An 18010-nucleotide genomic window follows, 5' to 3' on the forward strand; every position below is an offset into this window, starting at 1 on the left:
AATGCCATGGAAAAGACGAACGGAAAAAAAGAAAAAAAGGAACTATAGCTCATGGCTGTTCTTAGACCAACTGACGTTTAGACAGTACATAAACCCGTTACATATTCTGCCTAGTTGCTTTGTAATAGACCTAGTCATTGCAAGATGTTGACTTGATAAAAATTGCATTAATTATACTAACACCTATTTCTTTCTTATCTTAACGTTTCATAGGTGGCATGGCTTCGAGTGGACACGCAGACAATATTGACGATAGCAAATCACGTTATCACGAAGAATCATCGGATCACAGTGACTCACAGCGGACATCGTACGTGGTCACTTCACATCAAAGACACGAAAGAAACTGATCGGGGTTGGTACATGTGCCAGGTCAACACTGATCCAATGTCCAGCATCACCGGATTCCTCGAAATAGTTGGTAAAATCGGATGTTTAATAAAATAAACAAAAACAAAAGATATATAATAATAATAATAATAATAATAATAATAATAATATATAAAATGGTTTTACGAGATCATCCAGGTAAATTTTTAAACAATTTCAACGGAGAAGAAAGTATTGTTGCGAAAACTTTTAAAGATGTTGACGAGTAAAAAAGAAAAAGAAAACAAAAGTAGGAGAGAAAAGAAAAGAAAAGAAAAGAAAAGAAAAGTAAAGAAAAGTAAAGAAAAGAAAATATATATATATATATATATATGTATACTAACTTTGAACAAGACAAGAACAGCGAAAGGGAAAATGTAAGGAAGTAAAGGCAAATTCAACGTTTTTGATGGGCCTTTTTGTGGCTGGGATCTACAGCGATTGTCCTGCGGTATACGTATCAGAGAGAACATCCTTCTTCCACGTAGCCATGCATCAACCGATCCTTCCTTCGAAACTTTCTTAGCAGTTGCTGCTTCAACCCTTCTCCGTCGTTCGTTGCCGAGCCCAGGAACTTGTCAAACTCTAGTGAATACGACCCCATACCTTAAAGGTGCATCCTAGGCAACTTTGGAAATTCGTGATCTCCGTTCGTCGAGACACAGATGCAATATTTAACGCGATATTTGCATCGTCTCGTGAGAGATACTCGTTTCGATTTCTTTTGATTTCTTTCGATTCCTTCTTCTTCTTCTTCTTCTTCTTCTTCTTCTTCTTCTTCTTCTTCTTCTACTACTTTTATTTCTACTTCTTTTTCTTTTTCTTTTTCCTCTTTCGAAGGGTTCGACGAAAACGAAGGACAAACTTCCTCTATGAGTCCCAACGAAACTTTCCAACGACGATCTTCGAGTGGCTAGCAAAGATAAAGACACGTATCCGCAAAATTGGCAATGTTGTTCCTTCAGTATCCACCGGATACGTGCCGATGGAATGCAAATGTATGTAAAGTGTGCGGCTCGTGCCAAAACCTTCGCCGGTCGATTGTACTCTTAGTGGGCCATTAAACACCTCCTCGACGACTGCAACCTCCTTCAATCGGTCTCTCTTTCTCACTAGTCGACTTAATAACCAATCCTCTTTACAGTTTCAAGAGATCCATTTGAGAGTGTTTCGATGAGTGTTTTCCTCATCTTTTTCTGTTATTTTTATTACCATATTCATTCGAACTAACGTTTAAAATAAATCTGATTTAACATTAAATCAATTGTATACAGCTTTTTGTTCCATTGTTATTGTAAAGTTTCCAATTTTTTTTATTATTTTTTTTCCCCTTCTTTTCTCTTTTTCTTTTTTCATTCCAACACATCGTTTATAAATTCTGAACAGAGAATGGCCAATGTTTTTTTTTTTTCGCGAAATCTTAACGCGTAACAGGGTGCTTAAACTTGGCAAAATTTTAAAGTCCGATTTTCATTTTTAATTCATAGTTTTTAACGAACGACTCGTATTTTCTGGGTCACCGGAAAAAAACTGAAGAATCTTAACGTTGACTTGCATTTCACTTTTGAAAATCTTTACGAATTTCTTCTATTTACGTTTCCGTTGATTTCCCCATGCACTCTTTTCCAAGACTATTTAAATAATTTTGTTGATAAAACTTTCGAAAGAAATTTGAGTCTTGACTTTAATTTAGTTCTTAATGTATCGTACGATGTATCGTCCGAGCAACGAAATAGGTGCCGAGAAACGTATATAATCGTAAAGCTCGAGCTTATCTCGTAACAACACCCATTAAATTTCTCCTTTATCGTACTATAGTATTACTTACAATTAGTCGACTAGCTTGTCGTTTGCATGAAATCACCTGTTTCGAAGTCTCTCTCTCTCTCTCTCTCTCTTTCCCTCTGTTTCTCTGTCTCCGTATCTCTTAGAGAAAGAGAGAGAGAGAGAGACTCTCTCTCTCTCTCTCTTTCTCTATCTCTATTTCTATCTCTTTCTTTCTCTCTCTCTCACTTTTTGATAGGACGATCGAATCGATCCTTCCCACATTTTGAGTCAGGACGAGAAAGCATCGTTCTTACGAGTTTCACCATTCGAAGATTTATCTTCGAGCATTCGAATGATCTCCCTTCTTTTATTACAAGGAAGAACGTCTTGTACGTTATCCAAGAATTTCACAGTCTATCATTCTCAAAGCATTTAAAAGAACCGAGTGTCCTTCTTCTTAGGCAAACGTAATTCTTCTTTTCCGATCGATTATCCAAAAAAGAAAACGATTCGTCTTCTTCTTATCTCGAAGCTCCGTTTTCGTCATTGTCGTCGTTGTCGTCGTCGTCGTCGTCGTAGTCGTGGTCCTTGCGATAACAAAAGTAATAAAGATAGTTTTCATTTATCGTTAAACCATCTCTAGTCGAGCATCAGAGACATACGTGGAAAATATAATAGAAAGAAAGAAAGAAAGAAAAAAAAAAAGATAAAGATAAAGAGAATAGTACAGTGTACGGGTTCGCGAGCCCGCACGAAATAATAAATCCGTAGCAATTGTTTTCCCGTATCAATAAATATACTATCTGCGGATACGTCGGTTTTTTTCTTTCATTTTTTTTTTCTTTTTTTTTTTTTTTTTTTTTTTTTTTTTAACTGGTTTGCACACGACGTGGTTCGCTCGCAAAGGCCAGAATGGATTGCCCGTCGAGTGATATCTCCGTGGTATTTGCTATATACTCGCGAATATTTCGTATACAATCCATCGATGGACTGTATCAATGGAGCTTTTTTCCTTTGGTCACAGTGGCCAACGTTTTGAGTGGACTCATTTCTTTGGAAAACGAAACTCACCTTTTCTCTCTCTCTCTCTCTCTCTCTCTCTCTCACTCTCTCTCTTGCGTATAACTTTCTTTCTTTCTTTTTTGTCGACGCATAAGCTAGCGCGTCCGTTACCGTGAGAAAAAGCTCGAGTTCGAGTCCGCTCTTCTTTTCGTCGACGAGAAGCTATTTGCCTTCCGAACACGTCTTCCGTAACTCAGAGGGAGGACTCGGCTCGCGATGCTCCGTTCTCGGAGAAGGAGACGGAGGAGAAGTAAGAGGAGAATGAAGAGGAGGAGGAAGAGGAGGAGGAGGAGAAGGAGGAGGTGGAGGTGAAGGAAGAGGAAAAGAGAGACGAGAAGCTATTCAGGAAAGGGTAGTCTCCTTCGTGACGAGGGAGAAGTTGCTCACTGAGAGAAGCGTTGAAAACCGTACGTTGTAGCCCCTAGTCTTCTTTTTCTTCTTTTTATTTTTCTTCCTCTTCTTCTTCTTCTTCTTCGTCCTCTGCATTGTGCCATGTTTTTCTCTCGTCTTCCTCTTCTACCTTCTGTCCATACTCTCAGTTACTGGACTGCATGTCTACTGGCCATATTCGGCTCTATTTCTCCCTACTGAAAAGCAACTCGATAACGAAATTCCTTAGCTCATCGTCTTTGTCGTTGCATCGTCGTCGTTACGTCGTTGTTGTTGTTGTTGTTGTTGTCGTCGTCGTCGTCGTCGTCGTCTTCGTCATCGTCGTTGTCCTTGTTATTATTGTAGAATATATCGTTACTATTATTATTATTATTATTATTATTATTATTATTATTATTATTATTATTATTATTATTATTATTATTATTATTATTATTATTCTTTGCTCGCTCTTCCACTAAGAAAATATCTTTACTATTTTAGATGGGGGATATTCAATATCGAAAAGTTGTTTCTAATCGATGATGACTTCATACTGTGTTAAATATTGAAATTCTTTCGTTATTTAATAATGAATAATTTTGATGGGTTATTTCTTTTTCTTCTTTTCTTTTTTTTTTGTGTGTGTGTTCTTTTTTTTCGATGAATCTCATTTAAATAATTCCCAACGATAATTGCTTCGAAAGTTGTGAATTTATAGTAAACGATGGATTTTCATTTTGATCATCGCGAAAAGTTTTATACTCTTTGGAAGGAAACCAATCTATCAAGATGATATTACCCTATAATGATGTTATAGATTATATAACTCAACTTAGACATTCGAATTTTTTATTATTTCCGATATCAAGCCACTTTAGAACTCCTGCGAGAACTCTTACGACCTTACTCTTGAAGCTTACCAAAACTTGTAAGAGATGCACCGTGCATCCATTGATAGGGACGTGACTACGACGTGGAAGATCAACTAGAGTGTTATTGAAACGAAAGTTTACATACGTTTATATGTATGTATGCTAAAGGAACAACGTTACTCACATATCTACGTATACCAAGTATTACATCTACTAACTTTAAACGATAATGTCATAAATACATTACAAAAGAAGATAAACCATTCATCAATTTTTATCGAATTAAAATATTCCATTGAATGATCCTAAATATCAGAGATTAATTTAAGAGTAAGAATGGAACATTCGGATGAATGGTTTATCTGTAAACATGCCATTTTATTTCGAAAGTCCATTCAAAAGTGGCAATGATTTCCGATTTCAGGAATCAATCGCATTGCCTCACAAAGGGTATACTCGTGCCCCTTCAGGCAAGCTACGTCGAAGCTCGAATATTTCGGCTGTTTTGAAATGCAACGGCGCGTTTCATTTGCGAATCTACTTCAAAAGAATACTCGACGATTGACAAAGTACGATCAACAAACGAACGAATACGTGCGCTCTCTCTCTCTCTCTCTCTCTCTCTCTCTCTCTTTCTCTCTCTCTTTCTCTCTTTGTCTTTTTCTCTCACACCTGATAACCCCATTTTTGTTTCTTTTATATTCATATATTCGTTATACCCAAATTAACTACGTGATTGACGAAATAATAATATAATATATATTTTTCGAACTATCTTTCTACATAGAGAATTTTATTAACGTTATAGTTAAACATTTCAGAGATAATCTCAAATACTTTAACAAACTTTATTCTATTAACTCGTCTTCTCATAATCGAATTTTCGACCCTATTTCGTGTTCTTTCCCTGAAATTTCCAAAACAAAATTAGGATCGAAAATATAAAATGAGATGAAATAAGGTGATGAGAAGGTTATCCTAAAATTAGCGGAGATAAATCCGATAGCTGCTCTTAGGTTAATTCGATTTTCTTGTAATACTCGTTATACGTGTCTCGTACTTTGTCTCATACTGCCTGGTTGAAAAAAAAAAAAAAAAAAAAAAAAAAAAGGAAGAAAGGATAGGATATTGACGGCGAAGGAAGGAACGAAGGAAGAAAGGAAGAAAGATGAAAAAAAAACAAAAAAGGAAAAGAAAAAGAAAAAGAAAAGAGAAAAAAGAAAAGGAAAAAAGAGAATGAAGTAAGAGGAAGGAGAATAAAGAAAGTGGAAGTAAAAAAATTTAATGTTGAAGTAACCCCAGAACGTAGTGTAAAATTTTCGAGAAAGCGAATTCGAGATCAGACCGACGATTCCAGATTTTACGATTCGATCGTTCGTGTACGGGACAGCCGTGCAAGCGAGTATTCGTGGATGATACTAGGACGAACTCTATCCCTCCCTCCTCTCTTCTCTACAGAATCGTGTACGTAAACGTTGCGTGGGATGGTGGAGAGGAGAAAGAGGAGTAGGAGTAGGAGGAGGAGGAGGACGAGAAAAGGGGATGAGGGAAACAGTGATCGGGCAGTATCGAGATAACTATCTATTCGAACGAAGGCCGTTCGTGTTCGTGCTCGCGTATGAGGGTAAGGGAGGATGTTTCCCTTTTGCAATGTGGTCATTGTTTCAGTACCTCCGGATATCCTGGACTATCCCACCAGTACGGACATGGAAGTGAGGGAGGGTAGCAACGTGACGCTGCGGTGCGCGGCGACAGGAACACCGAAGCCGACGGTCACGTGGCGTAGAGAGGCAGGCGGCACGATCACCCTCTCCAACTGGCACGAGGGTAGGTATTTATTTTCACCAAAAGGACTCTGACCGCCACCTTCCGTCACCTTCCACCCAATTTACCGTTCCTCTCCGATCTATCGACATTTCTCTCTCTCTCTCTCTCTCTCTCTCTCTCTCTCTCTCTCTTTCTCTCGCTCTCTCTCTTTTCCTCTCTTGGTCTTTTTCTCTTCACTCTATACTTCCGCTCGTTTGCTCCCAGCCACCTGCTATCGCAGTTTTCCTCTTCATACCCTCCGTATATTCCTGGTACATCTCCTATCGAGCGTACCGATCGAACGTTTCGATTTTCCTAATAATAATGCTATCTACTAGACCGTGTTAAGTGCTGATCAGTATCAATCGCGTTTTTCTTTTACGATAGTGCATACTTAATGAAGAATTAATTAGATATTATATTACTTTCTTAAAGCGAAGACTTTGTTATAAGATAGCGATTCGATCTGGCCTTTTAAAAATAATTCTAAGGTAATCATTGTATAGAAGGATGTATGTATGTACGTATCTATGTACGGAAAAAGATTTAGATCTACTTGAAGGAGATCTAGAAACAAGGACACACCACGAAGTTGTCTGTTCTATCACGTAGCGATCATCTCGTTGAACATTTCGTAATCTTGATAATATTAAATCGCGTGCGCGATCATCTGGATCGGAAGGATTTCGAAAGGAGAACATAACCATCGATCGTAGAGTTGAACTATGTCGAAAATCGATAGGTTCGCGAGCCGTGCTTTATCTGACGGGTATCAGTTGGTGAGATCGACTGGAAGGGTGCTCGAACTCTTAATTTCTCAAAGCGGTCTATTATCCGATCCTTTTACCTCTTAATTGCCATTCTACCTCGAGATACTCACTCACTCTTTAACCTTTAGCACTGGGTGTCTTCGTTTCTTTCTGTATCTCTCTCTGTCTCTCTTTCTCTCTCTCCCTCTCTCTATCTCTCTCCCTTTTTTTTTTAGTGATTGTTCAGACCGTACGCTAACTAATTGCGCATGGAAAGGATGTTCCGTATTGTGTGATCCACGCGAAAGATCACCCCTTTTTCATTCTCTTTTTCTTTTTCTCTAGTCATTCGTTCCTTCATACGTTCTCCCATTTGGAAAAAAACCTTACGAATTCTTCCCTACAATTCGACGTCCTTTTTCTTCGACCTTTCACAAGGTACTTCGTGTTCCTGACCCTCGTAGAACGGCTCCTCGGTTCAGGGGAAAAGGGGTACGAGAATGGAGAAGGAGGAAAACGATGGCTAGGGTGTTGGACCTCGTGTTACTCGCCCGTAAAATATTTTCGCTTCTACTGTGCGACATCGTACCAGGAGAAACTGCAATATAGGGTGCGACCGTCTACGAGAAACGGAGTGTACCTCGCGAAAAAGGACGAGGTGTTTCGAGCATGAAAAGAGATGGTGGTGGTAGAGGAGGAGGAGGAGGAGGAGGAAGGATATAGAGGTGAAGAGAAGGGACCAAGCTAGAGTGATTTATTCACCGGATGAATCTTTTATCTTGCTACGTTCGGTTTTAAGGAATTGGTTTAAGTATTTGTCGCTTTTTTTCCCCTATTTCCTACTATCTCTCTTTTTCTCGTTTTCTCCTTCCTTCTTACCATCTTATTTTTCGTCTGGTTCTCTATTTTCATCCCCACTACATTCCATTTTCTTTTCTATCGGTCTTACATTCGTTTTTACTTTATTTTTTCCACTCTTTCACTCGTCTTTTCCCGCCTTTTTCTTCCTTTAGATCCTGATTCCATCGAAGGATAAGTACCGTAAAATAAAATATTCTTGAACGCGTGTACGTCTCCGGCGTTCTCGGAACTGACCTCTTTTATTTCCTTTCTGTTCGAATCGAACGAGAGAAGAAAATTGGATGACGAAACTAAAGAATGAGAATGAAAAAAAAAAAGTGAGAAAGAAAGAAAGAAAGGAAGAAAGGAAGAAAAAAGGAGAAACGATTTCTTTCTACCTTTAATGAAAGGAAGGAATATTTACTTATTTATTCTGTCGTTAACCCTTTTTCAAAATCTCAAGGGCTACAAAAATTACTAGATTAAAGTTAACGAATATTAAATAATTAAAATAGCGCTCGATTTTCGTTCGTGTTTACAGAGAATATACATATACCGAGTGCACAGATAGCAATAATGGATATAAATCACGTGGATAATAACGGCGAGGTCTATGCGATCAAACGCGAAATAGCTCTCTGGAGTCCCGTACTACCTGCATGTGCACGTAAAATCGACCTTTTTGTAAAATCGCTCGCGTTCGCGGCTGCGTTTAACGTTGGCGATTTGTTAGATTACGATATAGCTCATCGTTCGTTGCAGTGCTCGTTCGTAACTACAGAATCTGGAACGACGGTAATGATTATATCGATTGAAAATAGATGTAGGTACGTGCGAAAATAAATTTTTTTAGTTCAATTAGGTCTTTCGACGTGGAATAATTGAATTTTTAATTATATAAATTTGTTTTGAATGGTATAATATTTTTTTCTTTTCTTCTTTTTTTTTCTTTTTTTTTTTTTTTTTACCTTAAGCTAAAACGTTTATAAACATGTTTCCCCATTACCGAAGTTAACTAACATTGTTCATTTTTTTAATTATATTTTATACAAACTTTTATAATAATCTCCGTTCGTTTAAAAGACAATAGTAATTCTATGAAAATAACTTTAATTATTGCTTGTCTTTTATTCCGTTTGTTTAATTATTAATTTTCTTTTTTTGTCATCTCGTTTTCATTCAAATAATAATAATTTCTATCCATCAACTTATATATTAAATTTATAAATGTTTAAAAATTTAATTGACTCTGACGTAGATACTTTAGGTATGTCAAATAAGAATTCAGTTGGGTCATCTAAAATAAGATTTCATTAGAAATGATTTTCTCATATTTTCTCATTGACGTAGAAAATTTTATATTCACGATTTCTATATTTTATCATAGTAGTAGAAATAACTTGAAATTGTCATCGGTGCAGCAGCATATAGATGAATGTGTTATCTGTTTCAGTAGCGAGTATCGAAGGTTCATATCTGGAAATAACGGATGTCACTCGACTCCACATGGGACCGTACTTGTGCATAGCATCGAACGGAGTACCGCCTACCGTCAGCAAGAGGATCGTTCTCATTGTTCACTGTACGTACGAAACGACGAGCCCAAGTCTGCTCTTCATCCAGCATTCCTTACTTTTCCTCATCTCCCGTTGCTCTCTTTCTCTCTCTCTCTCTCTCTCTCTCTCTCTCTCTCTCTCTCGGTTTCAAAGGCAATTTAAAAGCCCGACGACGTGGCCGCGAATCTCTCTTGAGTCGCGGAGCTCGTAATGACGGCACTTGGGGCAGACGCCACAGCGTGAATGGCTGATCCAAAGAAGGAGCATTGTTTCCTCGGTGAGGTTGAAGAACCACCTTCTAAATTCTTCCTGCCTCTAGGCGAGATTCCGACGTGCAATGTCACAAGCCTGTTCGTTTAAGACTCTCAAAGTCATTCCACTCTTAACAGATTCTCGTGATTTTAATAGATAACTTTCAGCCGATATTAATTTGAAAGAAAGTAATTATTTTCTCTTGATTAATTTGACTTATATTTTATAGTTCCGCCGATGGTTTGGATTGAAAAACAATTAGTTGGTGCATACGAAGGCAAAGTACTTGTTCTTGAATGCCAAAGCGAGGCTTATCCCAAACCGATCAGTTATTGGACAAGGCCAACAAACGAGACTATAACTAACGGTAAGCTATCAGGATTTAAAATTATATCAAATATTTCATTTTATAATATAAATAATTAATTAGAAACTTATCATATTTTACTTATAATCATCCTCGTCTTCTCTTTTTTCTTTCGTCTTTTCTTATCTAATGTTTGAGGAAAGATATGTCTCGCGGTAAAACGCTCACACGAGCGTCGCTAATGTAGCTCTCTCTAATTACACTCTGCACCAACATAGAGACTTTGCTGTAATTGCATCCAAACGCCTTTGCGATAACAGCCAGAGGTTAAGGGCAAGTATAGTGGTGTTATACGTTAAGACACTACGACTATATTCTATTTCTATTATTGATATTAACTTGATTATTTCATAAGAACGGGGAAAGCTTTACTTTCTCTCTCTCTCTCTCTCTCTCTCTCTCTCTCTCTCTCTTTTTCTTGTTCCCTTTTGTGAATTATTCTTTAATATTTTAGAAGTTCGAGAATGCATTATCGTGACCTATTCATTTTCTTAATTAATTATGACCTTTCTCGATATTTTGTTCTTAATATTTTTTCATTTATTTCCGAAAAGATTTTTTTTCTTCATTTTTTTTTCTTTTCCTTATATAAATTGTATTTTTTTTTCTTTTTTTTTTTTTTATCGGAAAAATGACATTTCATTCGTTTTTTCTAGCATGTAAGAGAAAATTTCATAAAGTTTTTACATTTTTATACCTTATAAACGAGACGAGAAGAAAAATGTCAGCTTTACTACCGTAGTAACTCTAGTCAAGCTACATTTTTCGATTATTCGTAGTTATCATCAAGTGCCTGTCCTCGTAGCCATTTCGCGGATCACTGCGATATAACAAATTAGCTTTTTAACGAGCGGCAAACGTAATTACATTGGCACGGAAGTTATACGATTTAAATGCACACGGACGAAGAAGTGCCATTGAGCGTCCGTTCAGTCATAAACTTGTGCTCTCTTGTTAATTACAAATTATAATCATGATGGCGTTAAAACTGTAAAATCATATTTGATCGCGTTCAAAAGAGCAAAGCGTCGTTTACCTGGATGAAATATTTTTACTCGGGAAAAAAGAAAGAAAGAAAGAAAGAAGGAAAGAAAGAAAGGAAAAAAAAAACAAGAAAAATAAAGAAAAGGAAAGAAAAACAGAGAAAAACAAAGAAAAAAAAATGAAAATCGCCAAAAAATAAAGATTGATTCTTTTTTCCTTTTATGTTTCTTAGACAATCACTACGAAGTCGAAACGATATCCAAAGGATACAAAGGATACAAGATGACGATGAGATTGACTATAAAGTCGGTACGTGTACAAGATTTTGGATCCTTTCGATGTATATCGACGAATTCGTTGGGTGAAACCGAAAGCAAGATCAAACTTTACAGTGAGTATTTCAATCAAATTTTACATTTTGAAAATATAATGCTAATTCATTATTGATAATATAATATATTCGATAAAGTGCAAGCAATAATTCGTTGTTTACCATTGCCGAATAGATTTGCTTGATGAAAAGTGTAGATAGGAGTATTAAAACTATTACAAAAAGAAAAAAAAAAAAAAAAAAAAAAAGAAAGAAAGAAAATATTAAAGAACTATAGTAGTCCTGCGAGACTTATTTCTAGTACAACGGCCGATGTTAAACCGCAAGGCTGATCCTTAGCCGGATAACTTATCGGTTTATCGTCGATCGATATAACCTCCTCGGCGTAATTACCTCAATCTTGACTGTACTGAGTTCTGGATCCTGTGCCCGAGTTCACTTAGGCGTCTCATGAACGAAAGAGCACGTTGACTGCTTAAACAACCCCTGATTTTCCTCTTTCTCTCTCTCTCTCTCTTTCTCTCTCTCTTTCTCTTTCTTTTTTTCCTTCCTTCTTATACTCGTGATAAACAGAATTGCTGGTTTCTCAGTTTCGACATCAAGCTTTTTCATTACTCGATTTGTCTTATTAATCAGACAAGGCAAATTAATTTGTTCGATGTTTCGAGGTCGTTCATTCGTCTTATCGGTTTCATTCTTAAGAATTCTATTCTTATAAAAGTAATCGATCGGTCCATATTTTTACGTAAGCATATATATATGCTTACGTAGAAATATATATATATATATATATATATATAGACCTTTAATATAATATATAATATGTGTTAACGTTGAATAGAATAAAATACATAAGGTGTGAGATGTTTAATTAACGTCGACTATGCAAATTGTTGAGTTTAAACGCCTAACGCGATAGAAATCACGAGGGGCCGATGGTAGAATGGATATTTGAGGGTCGAGAGAAAGCAATAGAGGCACAAATACACGAAATGGTAAGGGGAATTGGAATAAAATCTTTCCAAGTGGAGGCTAATAGAAATCATCGCGAATTCGTATACGTCGAGTTACGTCAAATCACGTTGGCTCGACGTTATATTTCATTCGGCCTCTCATTCTACGGTAGACTGGCAGCCGTACCTCGGATATAAAAGCTGGGCATTCACGTCCTTTCGTTTGACTCTGCACGTTCATTTGATCGATTCCTCTAATTAAAGATACTCTCACGTATAAGAGGCTGTGCGAGTGCGAGAAAGGGAGAGAACGCGAGAATGAAAGAGAGAAAAACGACATTTAGGGTAGGAAACTTGCGAGCCTGCGGCGCACTTAATTATTGCTAATTGCAAATATAAATAGGGAATGTCGTCCTCTCTATCGTATGATAGAATACCGATAATTGGTTCTCTCTGCTTTACGCTTGCTCGTTTTACGTTTGAATTTTGATTATCGTTTAGAAATTAAAATAAAAATCCATAGTCATATACAATGTAATCTTATATCATAATTTTCGTTTGAATTATTTGAATTGTTTACTTTTATGTCATTCTTCGTGATTTTCACATAACTTTCCTTCAGCCATGAAAGTCGCTTCGCTTAATATTATTATCAATAATTACCAAGGAGAACGGACTGCGGATTATATGCTCCGCTCAAGTCCGTTAACTTCGTTGGGAATCTCTCTGGAGTGCCGGGAGCGAAGAATTATCGGTCGACACGGAACGGAAAAGGAAAGAAGGTTGCCTAGAAGGTAGAGAGTTTACGGGACATTCAATGGGAGGACATTTTAAGGATGATTATGATCGAAAAGAATTTATTTTTTCGATATGTAATTTGTACGATAAATTAGGATCAATAATAAAAAAAGAGAATATTAATAAATAATGACACTTTATAATCATACGGGATATGTTTCGAGTTATTCGCTAATTACTTCACGCTCGAACGATCAGGATTCCCGTGGTATTATTAGAGAAAGCATTAGCTGCTAATTGCAGTAAGACGGAAGAGCAGTTTCGACATCTTAACCTCTGCGCCGACGCATTCATTACTGAAACCACGCTACGCTTCGAAGGAGATGAAACAATGGTATGCTAATAAATGTGAGCTCGACGTTTGATGCATTTCTAATGGTCTCCTCCTTCTTTCAATATTTTGACTTAGATTAATAGATATTGTTTTAATTCTAGTGAATTGATAATATTTGTTTTGAACGGAAATTTCTACAGAATTTAAAACAAATAATCGAATGGAAAATTTTTATTGCTTTTTTCTTTTTTTGTTCTCTCAAGTACGATTATGTAATGTTTTATTATATAAGATATATTATATATGAGGGATTAGAAAAGAAATAAAAAGGAAGTAAGATGAAAAGTAAGGGTATATTAAATACTCTTTATTATTATACTTTATATTAAAACAAATTTCAATAATATTTATATATATATATATATATATCATACAATCTATTAAAAATATTATAATTATATTATAACTTTTTAATTAATGGTTTACATATTTGTTATTAATAATTGAAATGGATGATACTCTCATTAACACGCGTTTAATAATCAAATGCAAAACAATGATAAATCATAATTTTGATTGAAATTTTAATTAAAAAGGATATCCCTCTTGTATTTTATTTACTCTTATCGTCGAGGCATAAGAGTAAAGCTTGTTCTTTTTTTTTTTGTTTTTATCCTGAAAGCTGACAAAAAATCGAATGAATTGATACAAATAAAAAATGATCATTGATCGAATATTATGTAAAATATCAATTAACCCCGGACAATTTAAAATCTGTCCGTACAATTTGAAAAAAAAAAAAAAAAGGTTCTATTCACGATGTAAAATTCTTTGGTTTGAATATGATCATCGATAAACAAAGAAAAGAAAAAGGAGAAGTAAAACGAACTCGAGTGTTTAATGAAAAAGCATGCCGAGTTTTCGAGGTGATCGACCACAATGGAGTCGATCATAGAGCTTACGTACCCTTCTTTTTTATTCGATGGAACGAATGGACGAGAATACCCAGTTCGCGGTTGAGAGAGCATCTGTTATTTCAAACGATTAATTAGAAAACGCGCGTTTTCGTGAATGCCTCGAATGTGGAGAAGGAATTAATATCGTTGCAGAACTCTCGACATTTCGACGAAGCGTGCAAGTGACAAGAGCCCACCTCCCTCTCTCTCTCTTTCTCTCTCTCTCTCTCTCTCTCTCTCTCTCTTTCTCTTACTCTCTGTTTCTTTCTCTATCTATTGGGATTTTGTGGAAAACGCTGGGACGACGTTCCAATACGTCAAAGCCGTAGAACATCGTGCGGAAAGTCCAGTCGCTCGGCCGATTATTTTCCCAGTTATTACTCGCCGACAGGCTTTACCCAATATCTCGATTCGCCATTTTCACTCGTTCATTCGAACGCGATTCGACGCAAAGTGGCTTCCCACGGTGTACGATTCGACGGACGTTAAAGGTTATCTCTACAAACGTGATCGACAACAAGCTCGGTTGCTGCTGCTTTTGTCAAGGAGACCTTTGAAAATGTCGATATATATATATATATATATATATATATATATATATCGTGGCTACTTCACATTGATCGAGCTTCGTTCCCAATCATCTTTCGTTAGAGTTTATTAATATAATTCGATTTGGATTTCGTACAAACGAACATTGTTCCGTATTAATGATAAAGATAAGAATACAAGTCATTAGTTTCTCCTTCGATGTTTTGTAAGCCCTTGAGAAATGATTCGGCAAAAAATTCTAAGGATCAACGATCATTAATAATATTCGTTGATAATCGCTACGAGTTACTATTTACCACTATTACTTGCATGGTCACCGTGAAACACCATTTGTTTTGATCCTATTTATTTCCAAGCATTTTCGAATACATACTTTATTCCATTCGCACGATCGAGCATCGCATTCTCGTCACTCTTCTTCTACTACGTTGAATTTTAATAATTCTATCAAAAGCTCTTCTGTATTTATTCGCGTTGAGCTTAATATTCGTTACGCAAATGGCCTAAATCTCGTATGGTCCGGCTACAATGCATTATTGTTTCGAAATAATGCTGTCGTAAAACAAACATTTGTTATGCACGTAAAAGCATGTTAAAAGAGAGAGAGAGAGAGAGAGGGTGGAGGGAAGGAAGAGAAAAAACGACAAGTTATCGACAACACGGGTAAAAGCTTATCGATGTAAAATGATATTTAGGTTGATTTTTCAGCTTGATTCACTCGTGCGATATTTGAATTCGTTTTGTTAAATAAATATAAATATTTTCTACGTTGTTATCTTCTTTTTATTTTCCTTTTTTTTTCATTTATTTATATCGAACGTATTATTTTTTTAGGAATTGATAGGCCACCAACGACGAGACGGCCAGGTACACGACGGGATCCGAAGAAATCTTGGAAAATGGATCACAGTAACGAGAAAAAAGCAGCTGGCATGAGGGACGAGCCAATGTCGAAAGGAAATTATGATAGTGGGGAAGAGCAAACGGATTTTCAATCGGCCACAGCTTCTTCGAGCTTTCATCGTCACATTTTCACAAATCTTGGTATTACCGTGTTCATTGGTATCATAGTTAGTGGACTATCGACGTAGACCTTTCATATCGTCGTCATCCTTCTTGACATTAGAGAATTTTGAAAATTTCGAGAATGGATGGATCTTTTTCGACGCGAGGTACTATCTCCACTCGCAAATATCGTTACTCGAAAACTTTTCGAATTGCGAGATGGTAAGTTATCAGGAACATACGAAAAGGTAAGGCCGAAGATAGGAACAAGAAAATTTTCGATCAGGAGTTCCACGCTTTGTGCACTTTTCGTCCTGCGAGATACGCGAATATCGTACAAGATTACCTGTGCCCATTTAAACTCTCCAGAGATCTTGGCAAATATCGTAAATTTAAGCTCTTATAGATTATGAACGAGGTAAAAAATCTATGGAGTACGAAGAAGAGAGTACGTAGAGTTTTATCTAGCATGTAATGATCCTCTCCCGAAAAGTTGTTTTTACGTTATTACTCGTTACGTTCCGTCGAAGTACGAAACGTTAATACCAATTGTAAACCTTCATATTTGTATTACAGGATTAAATCGATGTAGGTAATGTGTGCTCCCGCATAATGTTACTCTTACACTATATACTCTATATAAATAGTAGATTGTCCTATTAAGTTACAGTACAATGACAATAATTTTTTATCTACTCTCATTAAAGAGCAAAATTTTGGTAAATTTACGATTACATCGATAATAAACTGCCGCGTAAATAAGCTGCCTCTAAAAAAAAAATCTTTCCTTCTACAAAGATGCGTTTATATTCAATGGACATGAAATTATTCAGGAACGACGCCGTCATCAATCCATTAGCGCACAGTCCATTAAGTTTAAGAAGTTATCAACTTAGCTTGCGTATTTTGTGATAATGACTCCCATTGTGTACGATGTAAATACACGTAGAGATACCCAATAGGTTCAATAGATTATAACGCATCGATCGTTGCTTTCGAAGCATAGAGCAATTGATATTGTACAATAACAGTGTGTGAACGATATTGTAGATTAAGCCTCAGGGACATGTAAATACGTTAAGCTGTAAGAACGACCTTGCGTTAGTTTTTGCATTTGTGAACGTAAGAAATCTACCTATCTTTCTGTAAATACGATGTACTTAATCGTGTAATTCGGCAATAAATGTTAGGCAGTACTAACTGTTATTTGTTGTTACGTTTCAAGTATTTCATTTCATATTTCCTTATTTATCGCAACAATTAAAAATATGATAAAAAGAACTCTGCAATTTGAATGAAATAAAATAATGAATGAATATCTGTTTTATCGACGGCGATACAAATAATCTTCCAAGTAAAAACCAACGGTTGGTAATATCACGATCTACTTGTTCGTTACTCAAATGATATTATATCGATGATAATATACCGACAGCTAATACTTTTTATAATTACTTTAATTAATATTATCGTTTGATAAATTTACTGATGTAAATAATTTCATGAGATTTAGCTTCTATCGTTTAAAGTTAGATGATTATACTCTCAACAAACTAGGGGAAGTTTAATTTCATAAGAAGAAAATATTGAACGTTCTAACAAAGATAAGGATAGTAATAACACGCCAGATGGCTTTCCCTGATATATTATAAATCATAAAAAAAATTTTATCTAATAAAATATTACATTTGATATAAATTAATATATTCAATTTTTATTAATATTAAAAAAAGATTGATACGCGCGTGCCTTTTTATAAAACATTTAAAATATATATTCCCCCCATCCCCTTTTATTTTTTTTTATTTTTTTTTATTTTTTTTTCTTTCATATAAGAAATATTTATCATATCACAGACCATAGATCGTAAGAAAAGCATTGAATCGACGGTAACGAAGACCAAAGGCGCAATGATGATATTCGGGAAAGAATTATTATGGAACTTGGCAGCGCACTTTGGAGTAACGAGGGGAAAAAAGGGCTTTTCTCCATAAGCCGGCTCGTACATCATCGGCACGAATCCCTTCGGACGGTTATGGAACGAAAGAGCTGGCGATAACAAAGGCATCTCCGTGAAGCTGTGCGAGACGGCTTGTAAACAAACTGCGTACCTTATGCTCCGATATATAATAATCGGAAGATGAACGT

The 18010-nt window shown here is 36.1% G+C and overlaps 1 protein-coding gene across 2 annotated transcripts in view; it reads left to right on the forward strand.

Moving 5' to 3' along the window:
- LOC124954972 (opioid-binding protein/cell adhesion molecule homolog) overlaps positions 1-17068 on the forward strand; it is a 59407-nt gene extending 42339 nt beyond the window's left edge. For both annotated transcript variants that reach the window (XM_047508693.1, XM_047508692.1), the window contains exons 3-8: positions 214-421; positions 6111-6269; positions 9291-9419; positions 9875-10012; positions 11229-11387; positions 15692-17068. In XM_047508693.1, the coding sequence (XP_047364649.1) occupies positions 214-421; positions 6111-6269; positions 9291-9419; positions 9875-10012; positions 11229-11387; positions 15692-15948 (1050 nt within the window). In that variant the 3' untranslated portion in view covers positions 15949-17068. The remainder of the gene's footprint in view (positions 1-213; positions 422-6110; positions 6270-9290; positions 9420-9874; positions 10013-11228; positions 11388-15691) is intronic.
- Positions 17069-18010: the final 942 nt, after the last annotated feature.

The sequence above is a fragment of the Vespa velutina genome, chromosome 16 (assembly GCF_912470025.1).
Source record: "Vespa velutina chromosome 16, iVesVel2.1, whole genome shotgun sequence".
Lineage (NCBI taxonomy): Eukaryota > Metazoa > Arthropoda > Insecta > Hymenoptera > Vespidae > Vespa > Vespa velutina.